Below are 25,056 nucleotides of genomic sequence, written 5' to 3'. Positions count from 1 at the left end.
TCCTTATTAACGTTTTCTTAAGCCCCAGTGAGAGCCAACTACTTTCTTTGAAACAGACTTCAAGTACAAATACATTTACTGTACATTTCTATGGGTTAAAAATGCTAAGTTTGCCAGATTATTAGATAGAGTCACATTACCAGTAGACTTTATATAATTAGCTTTGGTTACAATTGAACAGAGACTCTCAGTTAATGAATAAAAATACTTTTCTAAGCCAAGGGTGCAACACTGGTTACTTTAATTCTTGTTTGGGAGACAAGCCACTGAATATACAACCTGAACCGAGAAAGCCAAATCTTCTTGATTGGAAAGTCTATGAGAGGCTTTAAGGACAAAGAGCTTTAGAATTTGTCTAAGAAAGTAGAAGATTAAAAAAAAGTTGGCAATAAGAAAAAAATGTATAATTTGGGGGAAGGGGTCATGTTATACAATAGCAACAGTAGAGTTCTGAGGAATTAACTACATATACCTTTTGTATCTAATACTTCAGACTGTCCTTCAAGCTTCGCCCATGACTGAGAGGCATTAAAACACTTTGTGTGTTAACAACACAAAGTGTACCAAATGGCAGAAGTACATGTAAACAGCAGTGACACTTTCAGTGGTTCTTCTTCTTTTTCCATACAAAAGTGTTAGTCACAAGAATCAATGAGAAAGAACAAGGCCTCCCAAGGAGAACAAAGTCTTTCAGCCCCACAAGAGACAACTTCAAGGCATTATGAAAAGTTCATAACAGCATTTTATGTCTTAAAATTGAATGCAAAGTAAAACTCAAGATGGATTCCAAAAAGAAAACAAGAGCTCTATGGGGATTTTAAAAAGGGCTTCCTAGCTGAATCGTGCTAAGCCTGGCACATCACAAACACAGGAGCAATGGGCTTGGAACAGACAGGAGTAATTGCTCCTACCCAGAAAAAAGCACAAACCTAACCTCAGTCATTGGGATGGAGTTTTGTACAGAGCTGTCAGAGCTGGCCTAGGACACCATGGCTGGGAACTCGCAGCTGTTTAGGTCTACGTGGCTGATTTCATCCATTATTTAGTCTAGGCCTAAATCCTGTTTGTTCTCCTTGGTTATGGTGAGTGGGCAGAGTTGGGCACCACGTGCATGCAAAGCTCTCTGATGGCTCTGAGGGAAAAGCATTTCTGTACTGTACACACACTGTGCATTATACAAAGACTGTATTTACAGTACTCAGGATCTTGAGCAAATAAACAATAAAACCATTGCTTAACTTCTGTTAGTATTAAAAGTGCACAGGATTTGCAAAGCTGAGAGATGAGGGCGCTTCAGTCACGCCCACATGGCTGTGTTTCATTCATACCTGAATGCAAAGCCCACCTGAAGGAGACGTGGGGCATTCTCTGAGCCTGAGATGCCACATCCTACTGCTGCGTCTCCTGCATGCTTTAACCAGAAGCATGGGGAAGAGGCTTTTGTTACTCAAACCTGGAAGCAAATGGCAGCAAGGCAGTGTTCCACCTCATCTCTGCTACAAAGGTACTGCTCAGACAGCACTGGCCAGGATGAACTGAATCTGTGTTAAAGGCAAGAACGACCAGGAGCTGCTGTTTCAGCCATGGCAACCTGGCTCTCAGGCTCCTGATGTGCTGTCAGCCTTCATCAGGGAAAGGTTCGGTCCCAAGGGGTTCTAATTTTACTCTGTTACAGGGAATTTACCTATAAAGGTGGCTCTTACCTCTCAGCAGGGGGACTGAGTAACTCTTTCCATGTTTATACAGATTCCACATGTGAAAAAAGGAAGAACTGGGTCGTTAACACACAAACTTAGTCTTTAAACCTCGCCCTCCCTCTTTGCCTAAAGAAATAGTGTTTGAGAGGGGCAAAATGGAAATGAAATGCAGAATGCACATGGGAGTTAGGCACTGTGTAGTTCCAATATTGGATCATATTTTTGCAATCTCAGGTGATTCTGCCACTAAAATTTGCTTTAAGAAAGGAAGAGAACTTCCTTTTCTCCCCTCTTCCCCTATAGCAAATCTCTGCAACAAAGTAAGAGGCTCCACGAGATGCAGAGATGAATGGCAAAAACATTTCTGTGTTTTCCCAGAATACAGGAAGATCTACAAAACATACAGTCCTGACAGGAAATAGGTTTTGATACATCTTAACTCTTTTCTCCCTTTTTAGTATTTTGGTGCCCTGCTTCCTTCACTAGCTACAACAATTTCTCTGTTTTTACTCCATCTCCTCTTTTGACTAAGGTTTCCTGATACACTAACACTCATCAGAGAATAACAATTTTTAAAACAAATTTTTCTGTTAAGATTATTCAGGGTATTCAGATGAATATGTCTAGAGACACACAGACTACAGCAGGCTTGAGTGTTTTACAGTCACGGGTAAATGAGGAAGTAGGACAGAGGCTGCATCCAGTTAAGTGACTCTCAGTCCCCAGAGAGTCATAATTTTAAGGCTGTTTGGAACATGGTGGCTTTTACCCACATGGCCTGTTCCACAGTGCAAATGTGCATCAGCCATTTCAATTCTCTTGGTACAGTACAGGCATCCAGGTAATGGGAGAGAAACCATCAGAAAACAGTAATCACAACAGCATATTCACTCAAGAGGAATAACCCAACCAGACAAATAACAGCATCACAAAACTCAAGTGAAAAATAAGGTCTTATTTCCCCACCCCAGCAGTGGAATACAAGAGCCCCATTAAGAATGCAACAGTTAAACAATTATATGGTGTTTTGGTACAAGGCAAGTCTCTCCATACTCAAACAATCACTTTATGAATAAGCCAAATTACTTGTTCACACGTGGAAGATAGCTAAAGAAAAAATGCAAATTCCATTGACTGAAAAGAAGTGTAGAGTGTTAATAAGAAAAAAACCTGAATATGTGCTGGAGTCACAATTGATTTTCTGAAACCAAGAGGGAGCTTTTCTTCCCACACAAACTGATGCTCAGAACACCTTAAAACCAGTCTATTGATCAGGAGAAACCCAGATGCACAATCATTAGGTTTGAAAATTTTGGTTGCAGTAAATACCTTAATAGTATTAAGGTATTAAACAAACAAATCCCAACAAATGAAACCACAAAAGTTAGGGAATTTTAAAAACTACACAGACTTCTAATTTAATATATGCATTATTTATGAAGTCTTTTCTTTTTGCACAGTTCATCAGTAATTGATATGTACAGTACAAAGAACTATGAAGAAATAATATCTAAACACTTCATTCTGCAAGAAGCTAATGCATATTTGATACATATTAAGAGGATCTATCTGCCAATCAGGGATGACCTTTCTATGACCTAGAGGGATTTTTTTTTTCCTCCAGATGCTGAATGATAGCATGGGTTACTCATTCTTGATTTTTAGTCTGAAGGAATAATAAATAGCTGATTCTCTTTTTTTTTTTTTTAAAAAAACCAACCAAACAAAAAAACCCAAACAAACAAACAAAAAAAAAACAACCAAAAAAACCCCAAATCCTACTCCAATGGCTTCAGGGTGTATTATGAATGTCCCAAGTCAATCAATATCTGTGCAGAAATGTTTCATTTGGTAAGGAAATTTTCCAGATTCATCTTTATTCAGAAGCTGCTTATAAAAGTGGCTATTGATAAGGACTGGAAGAGAATTAAATAGAGAGGAACTGTGTTGTACCAAAATATATAAAGAAAAATTTAAAGCTTTTCAATTTAAAAAAAATTGTATATTCAACTGACATTAGATACAGATGTGCACAACAGACAGAGCAGTTAGAAACAAGTACATTTACAAAGCTTTCTTTTCATGGTTAATTTCTACCAGCATTTCTGAAAGTAACCTACTAAAATGATGACCCTGTTTATAATAAAGGCGCAAAATATTGCTCTGTAGCGTATTTTGAAAATAATATAAAAATAATTTCTATATTACAATTTAAACTTGGCTTGTGAAATTCCAACATAATACAGCCTTAAGTCTACAAATAGAACATACTTACAAACACCTTTGTGTTGTTTTCCTCTCATTTTTAACAATATAAGATTTTAGTCATAAACACTGGAAACCCATGTGCAAATTAAAATAGATACTAGTGTCTGTTACTGAAATAATTTCATTTCTATGCTTTAGTTTGGTGATCCTTCACATAAGCTGCCATTCTCTAAAACAAATACTCTTCAAATACACTGACAGAGATTTAACATACACTAAGCTGAAAAGCCATCTACAATCAGCATCGGTTATTTTGCTTCTCTGGACTTAAATTTATCTGAGATCATTGTGGTTTTTAGGAACATACTGGTTTTCACCTGTGCAAAACACTCACAGTGTTATGGAGACTTTGCTCCCTCACTCATACTTTACTTTCATGGCCAGTTTGCAGTGTTTTCCATTCAATGAAGCACCTGATTTAAGGCCCCCACTACTCATGGGACAGAACAGCAAATGCAGCCCAAAGAGGCCTAAGGCTTCTCTTCACTCCTCAGGCAAAACCCTCATCCATTGTCTCATTGGAAGACTAATGGCAGGCAGCCCGTGGGGAGCACACTGCCAAAGACAGCCTTGACCAAAAACATTTATCCTTCAACACTTGCAGAAAGTTTCTGAAGATAAGCAGTCTCTGCTGTCAGGGAGACCATCCACAGGGGTGAAGGTGAGCACCAGTGTAGCTGTTTCAGAATCAGGGAGGTGGAGGGCAGTGTTTTGTCAGCTCTGTGCTGTGCATGTTTTGATATCCACACGTTCATCACCCAGCAGATGCCCTGGGTGTGACAGGTCCACTGCTCACAGCTCAGCTCTCAGCCCCACAAACACCACTAACCATCCCCTTGGCCTGCTTACACTTCTGAGGGTACAAGCAACACAAAACCTTGCAAGTGCAGCATCTTTCTTTTCCTGATGCTCCTCGTGGTACCTTTGATTTAGGAAGAAGCAACTAATTGCTAAAGAAAGCTGGGACAATGTTGCCATTGCATTTATAGGATACAAGGCTCACCAATTGTTTTAAAATCCAGACTCTGAAGTCACTTTTGATAATCTAAAACCTTCTTCTGAATGAGCTGCTGGTTAGCCATGTGCTACAATTGATACCCAACTCTGAAAATATAGTAGTAAACTCTGACAGTGGTTCATTAACTCTGTATAAATAATTTTAAATGAAACATTAACATAAAGCATGACTGAAACCCATTATGTATCACAGGTATCCTCTATTACAAACAGACCTTTGTACCAGAGTTCAGAACAAAGCAAAAAAAAAAAAAAAAAAAAAAAAAAAGCATAATAGGTTTAAGCCTTTTTTAAATTAGAAAAATTGCACATTCATACTTTAAAAGAATTCCAGCTTCCTCCAACCTAAGTATCTCCTGGTGAGTTTGGATCCATCTGGGAAGGTGTAGCCTACCCAGTATTACTCTGTACTTCTGAAATCTGGACTACAGTCACAAATGTTGACTCATTATCAAGAAAAGAGGGGGGAAAACCAAAAACAAATGCCAAAATATGTGTGTGCATTGCAGCCACTCATGCTAACAGAAGGAATGAGCAGGGTCCCTCCAAAGCAAAGCTGATTTCTCCACATCTGGGACTCTGTGGGAACTCTGCAGCTCTGGGTGCAGAGAGGGCAGATCAGGCACAAGAATGGCCTGTGGGCTGCAAACACTTCCAGTTGTCAGGAAAAAAGAACCCAAAAAGCACTCAGAGGTTAGCATACAGTACAACACAAAAATATGTATGAAGGTTGTTACCTCCAGCAGGTAGCTAAGGAATGACACAATGTCTTTCAGTGCTGGTGACTGCAACTCATGAGCAATTGGGAATTGTATTTAAAAAATAGGTAGAAATTTTTCTTCTATAGCTGCAGTCTTCTTTTAATGGAAAAACACTTCTTCAGGAGGGGGCACAGTTTCTGCATATTTAATGACAGCCATGGCACAGCTGCCACAAATAGCTCAGAAACAGAAAGAATGTCTGAAGATAATTCTAAAAGAAAACAGCCATTAGAAAATTAATCAAAGATATCCCAACAAAAAAATTCTAAGGACATGGGCACAACTAAAAAGGGTTCTATCAGCATTTTATACAACAGATATTTTAAAGTGAGCAGTCCTGTAGAGGTAAATATTTATGGAAGTATCTGAATGTCCTGAGGATGATAATGAACACTCAGGTTTCATATCCTATACAGACAAGACTGATTAATTTTTCAAAGTAATCTAATGCATTCAGTAATTCTGAACAGAGTAATTTACCTAAATGCTGACCAGTTGTAAATCTCTTTCTTTTATGAGAGGATCTTAAAAACATACTATAGAAACAGCAAAATCTCATGGTAATTGCTTATTTTACATATGTAATACTTTTTCCCTCATTCAGAAAGGATGTAACTCACTTAAATACAATGGCTGGTGTGGTTTGCTGCTAATGTAATATTTCTTATGTACAACTTTACACAGAAATGATTCTCAGAGTATCACACACTACTGCTACTCTAATGCCCTAAGAATTCTTAAATATTTCTATTTTTCTTGAAGTTTTATCCTGCCAATTTTCTCAGTCTGAGCAGCAAATACAATCAAGTACTTAATTTAACATGGTCTGGCTTGTTTTAGCAGAATTTGAAATCCCAGTTTTCTTTGACAATTAGAACTTAAATGCAATAATCACAACAGCAAAGCAAAACAAGACACTGCTTACAGCAGATGCAACAGGAGACACGGGATTTGGAAGGTGCTTACCTTGAGGATAGAAGTCACATGGAGTTTTAACAAATACCAACATTTCCCTTTCATGAAGGAATGCAAGTTCAGTAAGATTCAGTGTATGCTCAGTATACAACAAGGAATATGAAGTACAGGTCTGGATTCATGGAACAGCTAACATGGCAAAGACCCTGACTTTCTATAAAAGTGACCAAGGGACTTATTTTGAAACCTCCCATTCAGCAGAAAACCTAAAAATATGGTTATTTTTAAGTATTTGCTCAGTTCTACCAATTTGAGTCACTGGAAATAGCTCACATGCTTTTTCTGAAAGCCAGGACACAGCAGCAGAATTTGTGCATCTTGTTTCACAGGGACTTTAGGGTTGGCTTCAGGGTTGATTAGGATTAACTGTATGCAATGGTGCCACCCTTGTCAAGATTAAAATCAGGGTGCAGCAGGAAAATAACCAGAAATGAAGACTCTTTGGCAAAGAATCTTTCCTGTGTAGGCCAGAAGTGTGTTATTCCCTAACAAGGAAGGCAGAACTCCTGTTCTACACCTTGAGGTGGCAGATTGAGCACCCTGAAGGCAGTACTTCACCCTTAATGCAAAATCAGCTCTTAAAATGAGCCATTGGTTACAATGGAGACAACACCAAAGAGCTCCTGTTACATTCTGATGGCAGAGGAGTGCAAACCCAGTGCTGCATCCCAGAATACTTCCTCATCTCATCCATTTACTTCAACTGTATCTGCAGTGTCTGCTCTGCAGAAACGTTTCTGTGAGCAAAGTTTTATTTTCAAAAGTATTGCAAACACTTATGTAAATATTTGGATCTCAGACTTGTGCAAATCTGTGCGAGGAGCTGCCATTCCTGCTGGAGGCATCTTCCAGCCATCTGGGAGCCTCCTGAGGGGGAGATGACTCACTCTAGAAGACTTGAGAAAAGGTGGAGCCAACAGTCTTCAAGTAGTTACATTTGCAATGATTATCACTCAATAATATTCAGAAGGAATAAGTAAATAATGATTAGGTTTGTGCACTAGCTAAGGGAATAAATTGATGCTTTACACTGGTTTTGGCAAGTGGCTGGAGTCTAAAGTGATCCTAAATTTCCCAGCTGGCCATCAAATTGTCCATAGTTAATATATTTTTTTTTTATATTTGAATTTTATTGCAATATTTCTCTGCATTTTAACATCAACGAAAATACTTCTGAAATTCAGGTGTGCAAAACTATACTGTGGGGGGGGGCTTGGCAACGTGAAGTCATATTGAATTTTCTTATAAAACCTGTTTAAAAACTCAAGGCAAATAAAAGGGGCTCAAATCTATTTTTTTAAATGAAAATTTAGAAATAATTGGTAAGAACTTAAAATCAGGATGAGCTACAGCCCTCATGAATTCAGACCTTTCACTCCCATTTTTCCAGAATCATTCCATTTCAGACTGAAATATACAACGTTAGTAGCAATGCAATATGCTGCCATGTTAAAAATGTGCAGTATGCAAAATCACTACCCTCCTGAAAAAAAAGGCTACGAAAAATTTAACTTTTACTGAGGAAAAAATACTCTCAATAATAGTTACATCATTTCAAATGTCTGCAAGGCAGATACTACCCTACTACAACACCGCATCTTCACTAGTATGACTTTCCCCTATCATTCTACTACCTGAGTGATGTCAGTGTAAATTCAGGCACCATTAGTAAATTTTTGACCAAACATACACACAGCAGTGACAAAGGAGTAAACAACCCTTCAGCTTACCAGTACATGTAAAAAAGACACTGACAAAATGGAAAATAATATTTTTTTTATGATAAATTATTCCTATTATTTCCTCATTGCCCCGGAAAATCGAAGAGCTAGACACTATTTACTCATCAATCCTTTATTCTTTTTTTTTAAGGATTCCTTTTACTGCAATCCAACACTGTTTACTTTGTAAGTAAGAAAATGGTAAAACTAAGTAGTCATGGAAGAATCCTCAATGCCTGTGTCCCTTGCTGTCCCTCTCCCTGCGCTTTAACTCCTCCTTGTAGCAGTAGGAACAGTAATTTTCAGTCTCAGGACGACCATAAAAGGAGCAGTTCTCCTTCTTACAGCGGCTCTGCTGGATGGAATATACCGGGCAAACTGTGCTTCTGCCTTGGTGCTTGTCGCTGCCGAGCCAGCCCTGAGGAGCGTCCTCGTCAGCGAACTCCAGGCAGTCCGTGCCGTCCCCGCTGTGGAAGCCGTTGCTGTAGGTGTGGGACTTGTGCTCGGCCGGCCGGGCGCAGCTCAGCGACTCCACCGTGTTGACGGTGCGCAGGCCGGGCAGGCGCGCGGGGCTGTAGCTCTGCGACGACAGCGACCGGTTCTGCTGCGGGTACGTGGCGCACGTCTTCAGCGTGCCCACCGCCGGCTTGTAGCTGTCGTCCTGGAAGCTCGACGGCTTGGGGTTGACATCATGCAGATGGATGACGCTTTGCCGTTGAATGGGGGGGGTATGGCTATAGTGGGCAGACACTGGGATGGGGCCGCTCCTCTTGGCACCGTTGCTGGGCGAAGAAAAGGACCCGGGAGTGGGACTAGTGCGGTCTTTAAATTTTAAAACCAGTTGAGTTGTATGGCTTTGAGGCAAGACAGGTGATGCCCTATCCTGAGGAGATGGTTCTAATTTTTCTTTTGAAAATGCTTCTGGCTCCAGTTTCCTACTAGAGGAGCCATTCAGCACAGCCTTTTTCTCAGCTTCCCTTCTCTTCTGCTCCTGTTCTGCATTGAAGCGCTCCTGGGCACTGGTCAGGTAATAGCCGATCATCTCCTCGTGGAACTGATGCCTGTGACTGGTCAAAAGAAGACCAGCAAAAATAAACTTTCGTTCACCCTGCATGGCAGCTCTCAAAATATTTAGGCTGAGTTTCACGTCTGTGCTGTACTTCCAAGGGTCAGACTGCTTGTCAGAGAAGGGTTTAGTGTTCGCCTTTTCAGTGGGGGAGCTGCTGGCTCTGTCAGTCGGAGATGGAGTGGTCTTTTCAGAAGGAGACGTGCTCGCAGACTGTCCAGATTCCTCTTTGCTCCCTTTGCGAGACTTGGACTTCTTCTCTTTGACTTTCTCTACCGTGTCACCATTTTTTCCATTCCCTGAATTGGCTCTGCTCATCTTCCCGTGCACCAGACCTCCAAGACCACCCATGTTCTTTTTCAGTTTAATTCCCAGGGTTTTACTGAGGCTTCCTATTTTATTGGCAACTGAATCTGTCCTGGTTTTGTCTTTATCTTTCCTTTGTTTCTCCTTTTCTTTTTCTTTACCGTTTTTGCCATTATTGCCATTGGAATTACTACAGATGGAATCTCGGTCTGAGTCCATTGAGTCAGCCAAAGACTGCACGTCTTCTCCAGCAGAAGCTGTAGGGGATTCTGGTTGAGCCAAAGGGGCCTGCTATGGAAAAGGAATTATAATTAGATACAGCAAAATCCATTTTTCATACAGGAATTGGTGCAAAAATACCCACCCCAAATTCAATACAGATTTTGACTGATTTTAAATACATTTTTTAATTTAAGCACTGACGTTTTTGACTTTGGTTTTTTGATGGTTTCATCACTAAATAAACTTTTCTGGCTGTGCTAATTACATATTTTCTTGTTCCTATAGTAGCTATTGGCTCATTTCAGGCACATTTGTAGAGTAGAGGTCAGCCTGTGCTCTGTGAAAGTCAGTGCCTGAGTCATGGGGGAAGTGAGTCCCCTGGTGAGCCAGGACAGGGAGGATCAGCAGTGCAGGCTGTCTCCTCAGCAAAGGAACTAGGGAAGATGCCATGGAAGGGAAATGAGCTGCTGCTGAAAGCTGTGAGGTGGACACAGCACACAAACCTGTGTGCAGCAGTATTTCAATACTGATTATGTTCAAAACCCATCTTATTTAAATTACTTTTTATTTACTTAGGTCTCTGGTGCATGAAAATCAAAGGTATGATGCACCAGAGCTAAACATGTCACCTGAAATATCAGACATTAAACTCAAGCAAGAAGGCTGAGGAATAAAATTATGTATATTCATGTTTATTGGAAAGGTAATGCAGATAAAACTAGTCACAAGTCTGAGGTCCACCTTATATTTTAGGTAACATGATAAAACATCTTCCTTGAAAATGCAGTAACATGGATCCTAGGGTACTTTAAAACAGGACACAGCTCATGTACTCCTGCAGAACAGCCTTGCTTTCAGGCACCATGAAGCTAAAATCTGCTAGAGATAAATCTGAAATACTCAACTGACTACAAGGACATGGGGAAGGGCAAGCTCTGTACATCTATATAATCCTGGTATAGAAATACCTGCCTGCCTCTGTCCCTGGGTACTTACATATCCTCTCTCCCAGGAAGCCCTGGGCACCCCAACACTCAGCTGGGAGCAGAGGTGTTACTCCCACAGAGCAGAGGGCAAAGTGCTGCAGTGACCTGATTGTGCTGATGCAGCAAATGGGAGCAGGGAGAGGTAACCCAGGTTCCACAAGGGCTCATCACTTAAAACTGCAGGACCAGTTTGACTCTCCTTTTTCTGATGTGGTAGCTACTACTGTAGAAACTGTAGAAAAATGGATTTTCTTCCCCTCTTGCAGCTTGTTAAAATACTTTCTCCTTTTGTGTTCTGTTTCTCTGTTCAAACCCCATCTGTGTAGGCTGTATAAATCACCTCCATCCTCTCCTAGCAACCTTTTGCCTCCAGCCCAACTCCTCCATTTATTCAATGCAATTTGCAGTGAAATTTGTAGCTGACTCAGTGCCAGCTGGGCATGGTTCTAAAACAGCTCTCTGGAAGAGGCAGGCTCCAGTTCAGTGCCAGTCTGTGGCCTTTTGTCAGCCACTCTAAACTGGGAGCTGTCCACGGGTGGAAATGCGCTCTCAGAAAGAAAATGGTGACCTAACAGTGGAGTCAAGAGAGCAAGACAAAGTTCTGAAAAAACAATGGTGAGAAAAGGTTTCTTTAAATTACACAAATGACTGAAATATATAACAGAAAAATTAAGCTAGAAGACACATTTCAGAAAAAAAATAAAAAAAAAAATACAAGCAGCTTGTGTTATTAAAACAAATAACCAGCAAAATCTGTAAGGCTAATTGGCATCAGCAAGCCATGAGTGACTGTTTGCAGGCAGCCTGTCCCACTGTGCCTTGAACCTCCCATGCTCTGGGACCAAAGGGGAAGTTTACCTTACCCGTGTCTCAGATGGAATGCGGATCCAGGTTACATTCATGTAGCTGTGCAGAAGATTAAGCTTTGCCTCAAGAGACAGAATCAAACTAGAGATAAAAAAAGAAGGGAACAAAACAGTCAAAAAGCCTGAAAGAATAAGTAATACTTCCTAACAGAGAGAGATCTAACAGCAGCCTGATTGTGATTGTCAGCTGAAGAGCCCTCCAATGTCTTCTGCCATGTAAGCAGAGTATATGAACCAAGCCCTTGCTGTTAGCAGTTCTCCCAGTACTTCAACCAGGTACAGCTCAAGACATTTTACTGCTTAACACCAAAGTTACAGAAAGGTCTTACTTGGCCAGTCTGGTGTTATCATTGTCATCTTTTCCCCACTCCCAGTCTTTCCCAGGATCGACCGCAAAGTGCAAAGGCAGTAACTTGTGTTCAGAGTCAGTCAGGGGGATCACCGCTGAAGCAGAAAAGAAACAAGCATTGGGGTGGGGGGAACAAAAATAACAAAAAGAAGAAAAGACTCAGCTGTGAAAAGCAGAATCACTGCTTCAAGAAGGGCAGAATTTGTGCTGCAGAACTGGCTCATCCAAAGCACCACGAAAGATTTATACTGAGCTCCATTTGCCTGTTTTCATGTTTGTGCAATAAAAGAGGGAGAGGTTAATACACTGATTGCTTCTGGAGAGAATGACAGTCACCTGTGGAGGAGGGGAGACCTCTGGAGAGATCCACACGGCCATTTGTACTGTACAGTCAACATTTCCTAGAGGCAGAGCCATTAGAATAGCAGAAAGCAATAACATGTTGCAATACTCCTGCCCATCTCTCAGAATCAGAGATTCACGTTTTTTAATTATTTTGTCTTTTCATTTCAGTATTTTTGTACTGTCAAAGAAATAAAAATATATTGATATCAACATTAAGAAATAAAGCAAGAGGAAGCTACAGTGATTTTGGATTCAAATTGAATGAACATAATTGAAGAGCAGAGATCAACACATATATGGGTAAAGAGGTCAGTTGGAGGCCTCTGAGTGAGTGCAGTGCAAAGGCCAATATTGCTCTTAGAGCCCAGCACTGCTGCCCAGCACTTTTGCTCTTCTGCTCTTTCCCCTCTCTGCTCAGGCTCTGCCCTAATGACTCCATCTCTTAATGACTCTGCTTTATATTCAGCACATGGGGACCACACTCAGGTGCCACAGAGTGCCTATCATTCATCACCAGCAAAAGACTAAGAAATAAAGCAACGTCAGTTTTAATTAAAGCCGCCAATCTGCTTCCATTTCATTAGGAAAACAAGTAAAAGCTGTTGAGAGCCTGGGTAGGATCCTCACCTCTGACAGCCAACCAAAGCATTTGCCTTTCTGCACTAGAACCCTTCAGGACTTGCCCTGGGTATTCATTCCAGACAATCCAAGTGCAAAGAAACCTGGAGAAGCCACTGAACATCGTTATTGAAACCTGACCGCGCAGGGGGCTCTGTGCTGTGTGTAACCCACTCTGCGGCTCTGCAGTCGGAGCGGAGGCGCAGCGTTGCGCGGTTCCTCGCCCCGGCAGCCGCAGCGGCCCGGGGGCTGCGGGCGGGGCCGCTCCCGGTGCCGCTCCCAGAACGGCCCCGGCCCCGCGGGGCGCCGCCCCCTGCCGGCCGCGCCGGGAACCGCCGCGCTCTGCCCGGGCCGAGCCGCACACGCACAGATAACATCACAAATGGACATCACAAATGGACAGCACATGCGACAGATGAATACACTTCTAACGCTCCCCGGTGTAATAGGAGGGCTTGCCCTAATGCATTCAATAAAATTATTGCAACAGAGGCTGGGATAACTGAGAAAACAATTAACTGAACAAGTTTCACAAGGAAAACGTGCATTCTGCCAATTAACTGGTAACCAATTCTGCCAATTAACAGAGTTACCAGCAGGCACTGACATCTGACCTGGCAGCACAACATCTCAAAACATTTAAAGGAAGAAGGCAACTTAGGAAGGAGTAAGGTTGTAAGTTTACACACAGCAGTTCCCTTCTGGTAGCACCTGGTTTTACAGGTACACCCTGGTAAAGAACTGTGAATGTAATCCCAGGACAGATGATGATGGAAAGCTTGGAGCAAAGTCCCACCATAGAATTGAAGCAGTCTCATTTTGGGAGAGAAACTTCAAAAAGTAAATGTGACTTTCTTCTCCATAGGTAGTGTGAAATGAACTAATTCTCACATAGTTAAATATTTTTTTTCTCTATAAACAAATTTTGAAGAATCCTTTTTAAAGCTTGCGATTTCTACTGATACTGAAAATACCTGTTAAAAATGCTCAGCGATACTCTATTTTATTCAAATATAAAGTTAAGTACAAAACAAAGCTTAGAGCTGATTGTCTATAGCATGTCATTGTTGTCTTAACTCCTGTTCACATTCTGAGTGTCAGAAATGTGTTCACTGAGTTGAGTGTTGACTGTATTCCCATTTTAAGGTATAATCTGAGGCTGCTGTGAAGCACTGCTGTTTTCATGGAAAACAAACCTGCTAAAGTGAGGGACTTTGAAAATTCTGTCTTCAGTGCAAGAGATTTCCTCTCAGGGAACTTTATTTGATAGCTGGGGTTTAATGTCAGTATTTAATGTTTCTGATGCTGTGCTGGATATCTGCTAGGGGTTTTTTGCCCAGCACCTTTCCTGTGGGACTATAGGTACAGGAAGATCCTACAGAAAAGCAGCTGCTGACATCAATGAGGACGTTTAACATTGAAACATTATTGCTCTTGTAAGATCTGGAATACTGAAGGCAGACAGATGTGCCTGAGATAAACGAGGTTCCTGTCAGTCTGCTGATATTATTCCAATTGGTAGAAAGGAAGAAATGGACTGTGCCATTGTCTTGTGATTAGGCCACTCAGATTCCTAAACATGCAGCAATAAAATGTAGCGAGTGTTGTTTCCTTTCTGACAGATAAATACATCTACAAGTAAAAGAAAGTACTTTGTGCACTGTATTCAATATATAAGCAGTGTTGCTGTGTTTAAAGCATACCTTGTTCTCTCTGTTGGTCTTTTTGTTCCATGGAGACAAGAGCAGAGAAATGGGCCTGATCATAGGCCAGCACAAGAGGTGAGCAATGGCATCTGTTTGGCAGAACTTCAAGTGGCAAATAAATTCCTCCAAACGGTATTGGTGCAAATGCTGCAGAGAAAAAGGAGATTTTTGCAACCAGGTAAAAGAATAGACAAGAGCTGTATACACAATTGTGGTGCAATATCATCAGAGCTCCAGGAGAGCAGCTTAAAGTGGGGTAATCAATGCAGAAAACAGTCACAACAGGTAAACTTTCATGATAAAAATGTCAGGAAATATACAAAGAACCAAAGGAAAACCTTCTGCTCTTACATAATTTTCCTTGTTCTAATTGTTTATTAATAGAAATATTATGGTCTTACAACAAAATCTTGATGACTATCAGGCATGTAAGCATGTAATGCTTCTAGGCAGAATTATTTTCTAATATCAGGTCTTTTGGTAACATGCTCTGCTTGTGCCTTCCATTAACAGATTTCTATAAGCAACATTGCAAATATGTTTATAGTCCACACATTTCATCACACACATTGTATATATCTGAATATACATATATATGTATATATATGATAAAGTAAAGACTCAAAAAAATCCTACAAATAGAATTTGAATGGGATGGTCCATCTGGAGGGCAAAATTTTCCTTTTAAATATTCTATGCTTGTTTATATATATAAAATTATGGGAAACAACAAGTTTGGTCAGGAAAACTCTCTCAATGTTTTTGCTTCCAACCAATTATTTTTCCTTTGCTACAATAATATGAGACTTTATTGCTGAAATATTTGGAAGATGAATGCCCCTCATGAACCCCTTGTTCTGGCTGTGACCAATGACTGCACTGTCTTTCAGGTGTGTTTTTCAATAACTTACAGAATAATTTACAACTATTACTGCAGTTCGTAATTTGCAATTGAAACTGAAATTAAACAGCATTTTCCTGTGGAAGTAAATTTCTGTAAACTCCATCATCTGCTTAACCTCCACCCTCCTTTAATCAGACAAAACATCCCTCTTTAATTAAGTAACACCCTATCATGAATTAGAATTCTGTAGAAATGAATGGTAGAAATGAGATGAATTTAATGCTCTGAGTCCTGCTCAGACAGTGTCCAGCTGGCTCCACATATGGATCTAACATTTCTGTGCTCACATGTGCAAACTGAATTGAACATTCTGGAAACTTTTGAATGAGAAGCTCCAAAGGAGTCATTAAAAGCAAAAATCCAAGATGCAAACATTTAAAATTCTAATTTTCAAAGTCAGATTAGATTGATTTCTGCAGAGTTTTAAGGTCACCTAAATAACATGGCAAAATTAGAGCTTTGTTCACTTAGACCAGTCAGAAATGTATTGTGTTCTGTAATTTGGTGGTTATTTAAGTTAATAGTGAATATCTAGGATAAAGAGGTTTTCAGCAAGGCTTATATAATTATCCTGTATTTTTTTACTTTTATCTAATAGAAATGGATTGAGCATCATTCTGTGTTTTCTTTTTTTTTTTTTTTCTTTCAGAAAAAGGCAGCAGCTCTGCCACAAACACTGATATGTTACAGCTGGGTCTTTTGCTGGTATCAGTTTGCAGCTGATTCAATTTACAGAGGTGCATGGATCTCTAATAAAAGTTCTTACCTTCTCCCCCTGAGTCTCGTAACATCGTGTCTGCTACTACAACAATGGGTCTTCTCAAGATATGGGCTAAGACAAAAACATGGAATTCTTCCAAGCTCTCATACACTGGATCTTCTGCATTGTCCACTCTGGAAGACACAGCATTGAGACTTCATGAACCAGCTTGAACCAACCATGAGACTTTGGTGGATCAACACACCCCAGCAACTGTTTCTTCTTCACTGTCCCTTATATCCCCTTACATCACTCTTCTGAAACCCATATTTCAATCATTGAAGTAGCTAAAAAAGAAATGGAAAGGAAAATGCACTTTTATAAATAAAATAATAGCAGCATTTTAAAAAAAGTTTTCCAACTAGTGTCACAATACTTTAGATCTTCCAGGAGATGGAAATGCCCAGCACCTTTGGAAACCAACCTAGAAAGTCAATTTTCTACCAAACAGGTCATTCTTTTACCTGGACTGCAAGAATAAATCTGTTAAAGTCCCCACTTCTCTAGCTGACCATTTCCAAGCCCTTCTATGACTACATGAACAATTTAATGGATTTTTGGTTTCAGTTATCCCCTGTTTTCCCAGTTTAATGTCAATAATGTCAGTACCACATTTCAAAGCTTTGCCTCTGCCTGGAAAACAAAAACAAACTAGATGGAATAAGACTGAAAACCGGTAGGGTTGTGGGAAGCAGAGAAAAGTGAAGATGATAATTCACTGTGGGTGCCACTTAAGAATATAATACACCCAGAACCCAGCTTTTGTGAGCCCTGACAAATAAAGATGGGCAAGGTGACACAGGCACACTCTTAAATGGAGGCAGCACGTGTGCTCCTCCTGCCAGAACTGATTGCCATTAATTTTCTGTGTATGTGAAGAACTGTAACAGAGCAGAAGTGCCTGGACATTGCTCCAGAGTGTGTGGGACAAACACAGCAACCTCTCAGAGCAACCAGCCCATCCCTGGAACTTCACTTTAAAATCTTTTCACCCCTAGGAGCATAGCAGGGTGGAAATGATCACCAGCAGGCTGGTGCAGAACATTCACTGGTCAAGCAGTGAGACACCTCTCCTCCCCTGCATCCCTCCTCCCACCACCCAGACTCATCAGGAAAAATTTCAATCTAAATTTCCCATTTGGTTCAAACTAAATTCCCCACTCTGCAATTTTTTCCCCTTACTGAACTCTTCTCCACAGCTGGCTGTGACAGCTTTTCAGCATTTGCAGTCCATTCTGTCACCTCAGAGTAATCTGTCAGCCAAAAGCAACTCAGGGGAATCATGTTCATGATGGCAAGAAAATATGCCAGAAAGATTTCCAGCTATCTTCTCACATTAGTATTTCTAGCCCATCAGTCCTAATTTGTTCCTTCAAATCCTCTAATTATTCATCATCTCCTAGTAAATGAGGTTTCTAGAAGTGAAAGACATATTCCAGATACAGCTGTTATCAGAGGGATCTCTAACCCTTTGATCAGCTGATGCCATGCCTGACTGCATAAACTCCAAAATTCCACTGGGCTTTTTTCATATCACATTCCCATGTTGCTTGATTCACTATCTCTGATCATATTCACATATTTCAAACCCTTGTCTGCTATTACACATTCCACTGCTCACAGCCACAGGATCAGAGTGGCTGAGGTCAGAAGGGAGCTCTAGGGAACCCCTTACTCAGCCCCACTCCATCAGGGCCACCCAAAGCCCTGGACTGTGTCCAGACACCTTTTGGGTACCTCCAAGGAGTCCACAGCCTCTCCAGCAAACCTTTTCCATATTCAATTTTCTACCATTACTGCCAGTAATCCATATGGCCCATTTTATATTATTTCAGTGCCACTTGCTGAGGGTGCAGTATGAATTTTCCTAAAGATTAATGAGAATGAAAAATCATCATTAACAAGTATCCATAGCAACCTGCCACATCCTTTGATCCACTGATCATTCCACTTTTTTTCAGAGATCTTTTATGTATGCTGGCTATATGACCATGAAAATTGTGGACAAAATAATTTTTTTGTCAATAAAATACAGAACCAAAGGAAATTTAAGAAACTGAAATTAATTCCTCTGTTCATGTAAAGCTAACTTAAAATAATGAAATCCACTTATATAAGAACATGTAAGTCTGCATTGCAGAATCCTGTCAACCACAACACTCTGACTAAATAAATTACCTCGATTCTAAGAGCAAATTACTAATAAAAAGAAAACCAAATAAAAATAAAAATCTCAGTCTGACCTACAGGCCCATTGGTACCTCCAGTCCAAACACAGCAGACACCATTTCAGCACAGCGAAGAGACTCCTTCTCTTATGGAAAATCCAATTTGTACTGCACCCAGAAATGAATGAAAACCTCTTTCAAAAAGCTGGAAGGGAAAAGTCACCTACCCTGCTGTTCCACCTGGCTGGCTGCTGCTCTCTTGCCTGTAAACTCTGAGCAGGATCTGTTCTCATGTCCTTGGATGTCCTTCTAACAGCTCCCTATGGTAACCTTGCCTTCCTTCCCCACACACAGCTGCAGATTTTCAGTCCAACAGACTCTAACAGCTATTCTGAGTTTAAGGACTTGTTGTGGGATTCACACACAATGCCCTCAGACAGCTGAGATGAACTGAAATAACGTGACAGGGATAAAGTTCTCCAACCTGGTGATTTGCCAGAAGCAGGAGATCAGAATGATATCAGAGTTCAGGGCTCATTTTGCCTCCATTCCGTGTCTGACATCTTTCTTTTCCTGCTAACAATCCCCAAATGAAAACCAGCACAAACCACAGCTGCAGCTGTAGGTGTAGGAATCTTTCCTTTGATTTCCTTACAGTGTTTGTCAGCAATAGGCTTCAATTCAAATACAGGAAATTGCACAGTAGTGGAACATTCATTCTTCAAGGGGAAAAAGGTATATTGAATTGACTAAAGGAAAGGAAACACAGAATGTGAATGCTTTGGGTTCCATATTTGAATCACCACAGCAATTTGGCTGTGCTTGGCTTCAGTACTTTATGTGAACTAAAAGATAAAAAGAGGTGTTAGCCTTTAGAAACCACAGCTAATAATCAATAAATGTTATAATGAACCATTTTTAGCTGCACCCTATAATTGCTGCATACACTGAACAGTTTAAAAGAAATAGCACTCTTGTAAGAGACACCAGATCAAATAAAAATAATTTTAGGGCAATGTCTTGTTAAATGGGCTAAACTAAATTATGCACAAGGTGGGTGTCTTGCATGGCTGCAGGAGTTGTACATGAAGAGCTGTTCATTGAAGCACTCTGAATACCAAACAGTCCAAAACCTCAGAGGACACTCATATTTGATAGGTACTTCCTGTTTAAATGTTCTGGGTTTCTGCCTCAAACTCAGTTCCAACAACACACAGGAAGATTACAGCAGTATTCCCTCCCTTCTTCCCCATTTAAGTCACTTGAATTTATTAATAAGATAATGCCAACAGCACAGACACAGCTAGGAGGTGACAATAATATTATCCACTTCCAGGGTCTGTATGAGCTCCAACCACAATAGCACCTGGGTTTTCAACAGTGAATAACAACAGGGATATTCACTCTCACATGAGAACATTCTTTGACAATTGCACAATGAAGGAAGGGGTTGGAATTTTCTTCAGCAGGATGGTTCTTAACAATAGCTAGGTTCTTAACAAAAAACAGGGTACTAGACATTTTCCTCTTTTCAATGAAGTTCCTTTAATTCAGTGCCCTGCCTTTGCTTGTAAATGGAGATAAATGAAGCAATTATATCCATTTGGAAATAATGTTTTACATATATAGGAAGATGTGAAAATCTGTTTCAAAACAAGAATTACTTCATAAGTTTGCTCTGCTTTACATACTGGAAACAAGAACTTAAGAACCAGGTTTTTCTGTTTCCTTTTTCTCTTTTTCCAACTTCCTAGCCTCAGAATCAGAGTGGTCTCAAAGGAGAAATCTTTAGAAATTTAGCAACAATTGCTGATCTCCTTTGCACGTAGTCCATTCTGAAAAACAACTAAAATAAGTTTGTAGGTGAATGAGTCAGCACAATTCCAGCCTTAGGTTTGTCACTGTATTCTTCTGCAGCAGATACAACTTCTGATGCTTTAGCTTATTCTGACACCAAAGGAAAACCTCTCATCTACAGTTCAAAGACTGATGTGCAAGCTTGCTTAATATAGTACCTAACTAGAGGACATAATATACCCTATCTCAAAAATACTATTTTCATATTCCTTTTCCTAGTCAAGGGCCCTTCTTTGAACATGGGCTCATTAAACTGAAAAAATAATTCATTCTGCCACATTCATTGTGTATTCAGAATGAATGTAAAGAGAAATATACATTCACATCTTTAATAGGATAAGGATTGCCTATTCCTCTTTCACTATTTCAAAGGAAAAATTAACTCTTGGCTATTCATATTTGCTTTATTTTGATTGGAAAAAAAGATAAATGCAAACCATGATGAGAAGGTTATTTATGTACTAGTACTACTTCCTGTGTAGCTACCTGGAAACTGAAGGTTGATTGCCAGCCAAAGATAACATTTGAGGGCATCTCTGACTAGAAGGTACTGAAAATATGTGGTATATGGAACATACAGAATGAAATACAACAGGTCAGAGAAAATTGGGGTTGAATGACCAGACTTAATAGAAATACGAATTGAACTGCATTAGAAAACTGAAAAGTATCAACAGGAAAATATCTATAAACATAGGAAACAAACCAGAGATTAAAATGAAAATAAATATTTTTTTTTCACTTGAGAATAGAAGAAAATGAGACACACTGTGGCTGAAAATTTTCTGAAAAAGTCCTTATGAATTACCTATCCTTAACACCACAAGGTTAAAGAGAAAAGGAAATATTTTTTCAGAGCCCAAATAATATTTTCTATAAACTTTGTTACTCTCATTGTGCTGTATGCGTTTTTTTGCCAATTTACTTATCACCACATGTGACCTTCTCTGGGGCAAACAGCAGGTTTTGTACTGAGCAAATACTAAATAGTTTTAGTGATAAACACTAGACACAAAAACTAAAGCTTCTGCATTCTGAACATTCTGAAGGCTGGTCAATAATCCTGTCCTTTGGGGATAACTGCACTGAAAGCAGCTATTTAAAGCAGATTCTATATGTAGGTCAGGGATATTTAAATGTTGTAGATACTGTTTCATCCCAAACATTTTCACAAACATATACCTGAGAAAAAACTAAATAATACTGACAACAAGCTCACTCCACAAGCAAAGCAATTACAATATATTAAATGCACACTCCTTTGGACATAAAGTAACCTCAAAAGTTAGTGTGATAACTAAGAAAACATCACCAAAATGCTAAATATTATAATGGGATATTTAGATAATTCTGACATGCCAAAAGAGTACAACGTTTGCAAAGGCAGTTTGGTGGTGCTGTGAACACCTTCACTCAGCTGTGCATTGCTGAGAAGAAGCCTGAGAGGTTGTGTCTGTCTGAACTCACCCCCCACCAGTGCCCCCGTTCTTGCTGAAGTGCGTGCGCGGCTCGCTCGACGCCAGCTTGAGCAGCTCGTTCCACTCACGCTCCCACTCCTCTTCCGTGTATACCAAACCTGACTGGGGGCAGAAGGAAATGCTGTCACCGCTCTGCTGACACAGTGTAACCAGAGGGCTGTAGCAGTGTTTACAACTAACTTGAGTTTCACACATGACTCAGTTCAGTATCTTGGACCATTAATAGGTCAACATTCCTAGTCAGGTGAAAGAATATTAACTTATTAAAAAGATCTAAAATACCAACTGTAGAGGTAGCACATTCACTTGTTTGCCTTCAGGACTACTCCCGAAATTTGGCTTTTCTAGCCACTGCTTAGGCACAGACATGTTCAGAAAATAGCAACAGCTTTTAATCAAAAGTCAGTCTAAATTTACAGATGATTTTAACTAGAACACTTCCAGTCAATATTTGCCCACAGCTCTAAAAATCTTAATACACAATTCTGGGAAATCTTTCCTAAATGGGGTTCTCTCTCTTCTGTGGATTTCATCCACTCATTTTTTCAAATGCTTTTGATAGCTAAATTACACATTTCATTTTCAACAGGTTCCAAATGCATCTTAGACCTTTTAGGCACAAAACTCGGCATAGGCATACCCACAAAGCTACAAACACATTTTCATTCTGGTATAAAAATTTCAAATACAAGTTTTTCTTTCCCCATGCAAAATGGCAGCATAAGGAATTTGACAGCAATTAAAACTTTCACAGCAAACTTCAGAAGTTTGTTTGTAACTCTAGATGATATTACCAAGGCTGTCTTTGAGCCATACAGACCTCCTTATTCTGCTGAGTCTGTTGCCATCTCCATCTTCTCTTCAGTGCTTCCCTTTCAGCTCCACTTCTCATCATAGTATAGAGAGCTTTCCGTAACACAAGGTCCCGGTCGTGAAATCCCCACATCCCTAAGGCAGCACAAGATGACAGCCAGTTTTAAAGAAGCTACAGTGAAATTGAAATAGCTAATACATAATTGAAGATTCTCACTGGCAAATACTTCACTCACTATTTTTAAGGTTTCCAAAAGGAAGAGTCATTGCAAATAAGCTAATGAACAACAGGAGGGAGTACTAACACATTTTAAATTTTGATTAAGGAACGACCAAGGATTTTAACTAGTTCAGTGTTTGCTTGCAGGCAACTCCAACTTTGCTGCAAGCTATGGAATATTCAGTGCACAGGTTGGTTTTAGCTGCAGCTGCCAGCAGGCACAAGGATGTTAACAAGCACTGCAGGCACCTCAGAATCACAGACAGTGCCGGCCCCCAAAGGCTCCAGCTCTCACACAGCAGGAAATTTCCTTTGGCTTCAACACCCAAATAAAGAGACAAGCATCCAAGATGATAGAAAGTCTAAAAATACAACCAGCCACAGGCTTTCAAGTTCATTTTAATATAATGAAACAACTTTATATGGTCGGGAATAGTAACCCACACCAAAACAAAGCAGAGCTGTCCCCAGTCCTATGCCTACAGACATCCATGTTTCAGTCACCATGTCAGCTGCTGGGTTGAGGTCAAAATATTCCAAACATTTGCCGTAATTAACATAAAAAATTAAGTAGACAAACATAAAAAGATCCTTGGAAACAGCAAAAACTCTTTTCTTACTACATCTTTCAACAAGAGGAGTGTCTTCAAAATATTGAAAATCCCACTGTTTTTAAAAAGTCACTCTTTGAAGTACTTTTGGTGGAAGATTTTAGCAACTGCAAAAAACTCTAACTTTCCTCATAATAGGTTAGGATGTAGAAAGCACATCAAAGACTTTCATCTTCACAGGTTTCTACTAATTTGCAGAAAAGCTTAAAAAATCTTGTATAAACAATTAATTTATCAATTAGAAGTTATTTTAACTCACCCCAAATGCTGTTTCATATATGCTTAAACCCTAAAAGGAATTAGCTAACAGCTTGACACTGCATTCTTTAAACAGCAGAGAACTATTTGAAGAAAATCAAGGGAATGACTCAAATTCCTCGCACATAATGAAGACAATCCTGCTGAAGTACCTGGAATTTGCCTGTTAGTCCAGGAACATTAAAAATATAAGGAAAATACAGATCACTGGTGTTTGTGATACATGGGTTTGGACACTGTTCCAGTTATACTTTTATATCCTGAGAAACTTTTTCCTTTCCTACTTTAAGAAAACAACACCAGAGCGAAATGTGAAAAACATATTGCTCCAGAATCAGACAAATCTTTGCATCTCATGTGTTTCTGAGTTTTGGCTGGGGCTAGAGGAGAGCAGTGAATGTTTCTGGCAGGTTTCCTGCCCAGACTGCCCCTTACCTAGAGAGGCAGCATGCAGGAGGCAGTTTCCATCACCCGTTGTGGCCAGGGGCAGCAGGCGCTTGCAGCTCGTGCACACTGTGGACCACCAATTGAGGCGTCCTGGAAAGGAAACACCTGTCACATGGGGAGAGCAATCTGCAACAGGAGCAGTGCTCTGTGCAGGTAAACACACAGCAGGAGGGGTAGCCATCAACATCCTCTTTACCAAACAAGCTTAAATGTAATGTCAGAAGTCAATACTGAAAAGATTAGAAATGAGGCAGATAAACTACATGGATTTTCTACATGGATCTAGAAAAGAAAAGAGCACCTCTAATTAATTTGCATCTTGCAGTCTCATACACTGCATTCTCATCACTAGGGTAGGGCATTTCACTACACAGATGTGTTCATTTCATGGTTCATTAGCACTCCTGCTGTTTCATAAGGCACCAATGCTAATTTTAAATATATTTCTGCATAGCCTTCAAAATTGGCTTAAAACTTTAAACTACTAATAGATGTGAATTAACATCAGTGTTAAATATCTACACTTATTTTCCCCATGGCAATACTGATGCATTACTTTAAAACTGTTGTTTCTCATTATAAAAAATAATAAATACACAAACTACATATCTAAAAACTATTTTCTCAAGCTGCAATA

General features: G+C 39.9%; 1 protein-coding gene across 4 annotated transcripts in view; it reads right to left on the bottom strand.

Moving 5' to 3' along the window:
• Positions 1-5,798: 5,798 nt before the first annotated feature.
• Positions 5,799-25,056, bottom strand: part of OTUD7A (OTU deubiquitinase 7A) — a 77,420-nt gene continuing 58,162 nt past the window's right edge. For 2 of the 4 annotated variants that reach the window (XM_056499541.1, XM_056499542.1), the window contains 8 exons: positions 24,408-24,509; positions 22,891-23,018; positions 22,060-22,172; positions 16,574-16,701; positions 14,901-15,050; positions 12,215-12,329; positions 11,883-11,967; positions 5,799-10,102 (listed from right to left, as the gene is read on the bottom strand). In XM_056499541.1, coding sequence (XP_056355516.1) covers positions 8,669-10,102; positions 11,883-11,967; positions 12,215-12,329; positions 14,901-15,050; positions 16,574-16,701; positions 22,060-22,172; positions 22,891-23,018; positions 24,408-24,509 — 2,255 coding nt within the window. In that variant the 3' untranslated portion in view covers positions 5,799-8,668. The remainder of the gene's footprint in view (positions 10,103-11,882; positions 11,968-12,214; positions 12,330-14,900; positions 15,051-16,573; positions 16,702-22,059; positions 22,173-22,890; positions 23,019-24,407; positions 24,510-25,056) is intronic. The other 2 variants (XM_056499543.1, XM_056499544.1) reach the window with 1 other exon arrangement.

The sequence above is a fragment of the Oenanthe melanoleuca genome, chromosome 10 (assembly GCF_029582105.1).
Source record: "Oenanthe melanoleuca isolate GR-GAL-2019-014 chromosome 10, OMel1.0, whole genome shotgun sequence".
Taxonomy (NCBI): domain Eukaryota; kingdom Metazoa; phylum Chordata; class Aves; order Passeriformes; family Muscicapidae; genus Oenanthe; species Oenanthe melanoleuca.
The sequence above is the reverse complement of the archived record's forward strand: the minus strand, read 5'-3'. Positions and strand labels throughout refer to the sequence as shown.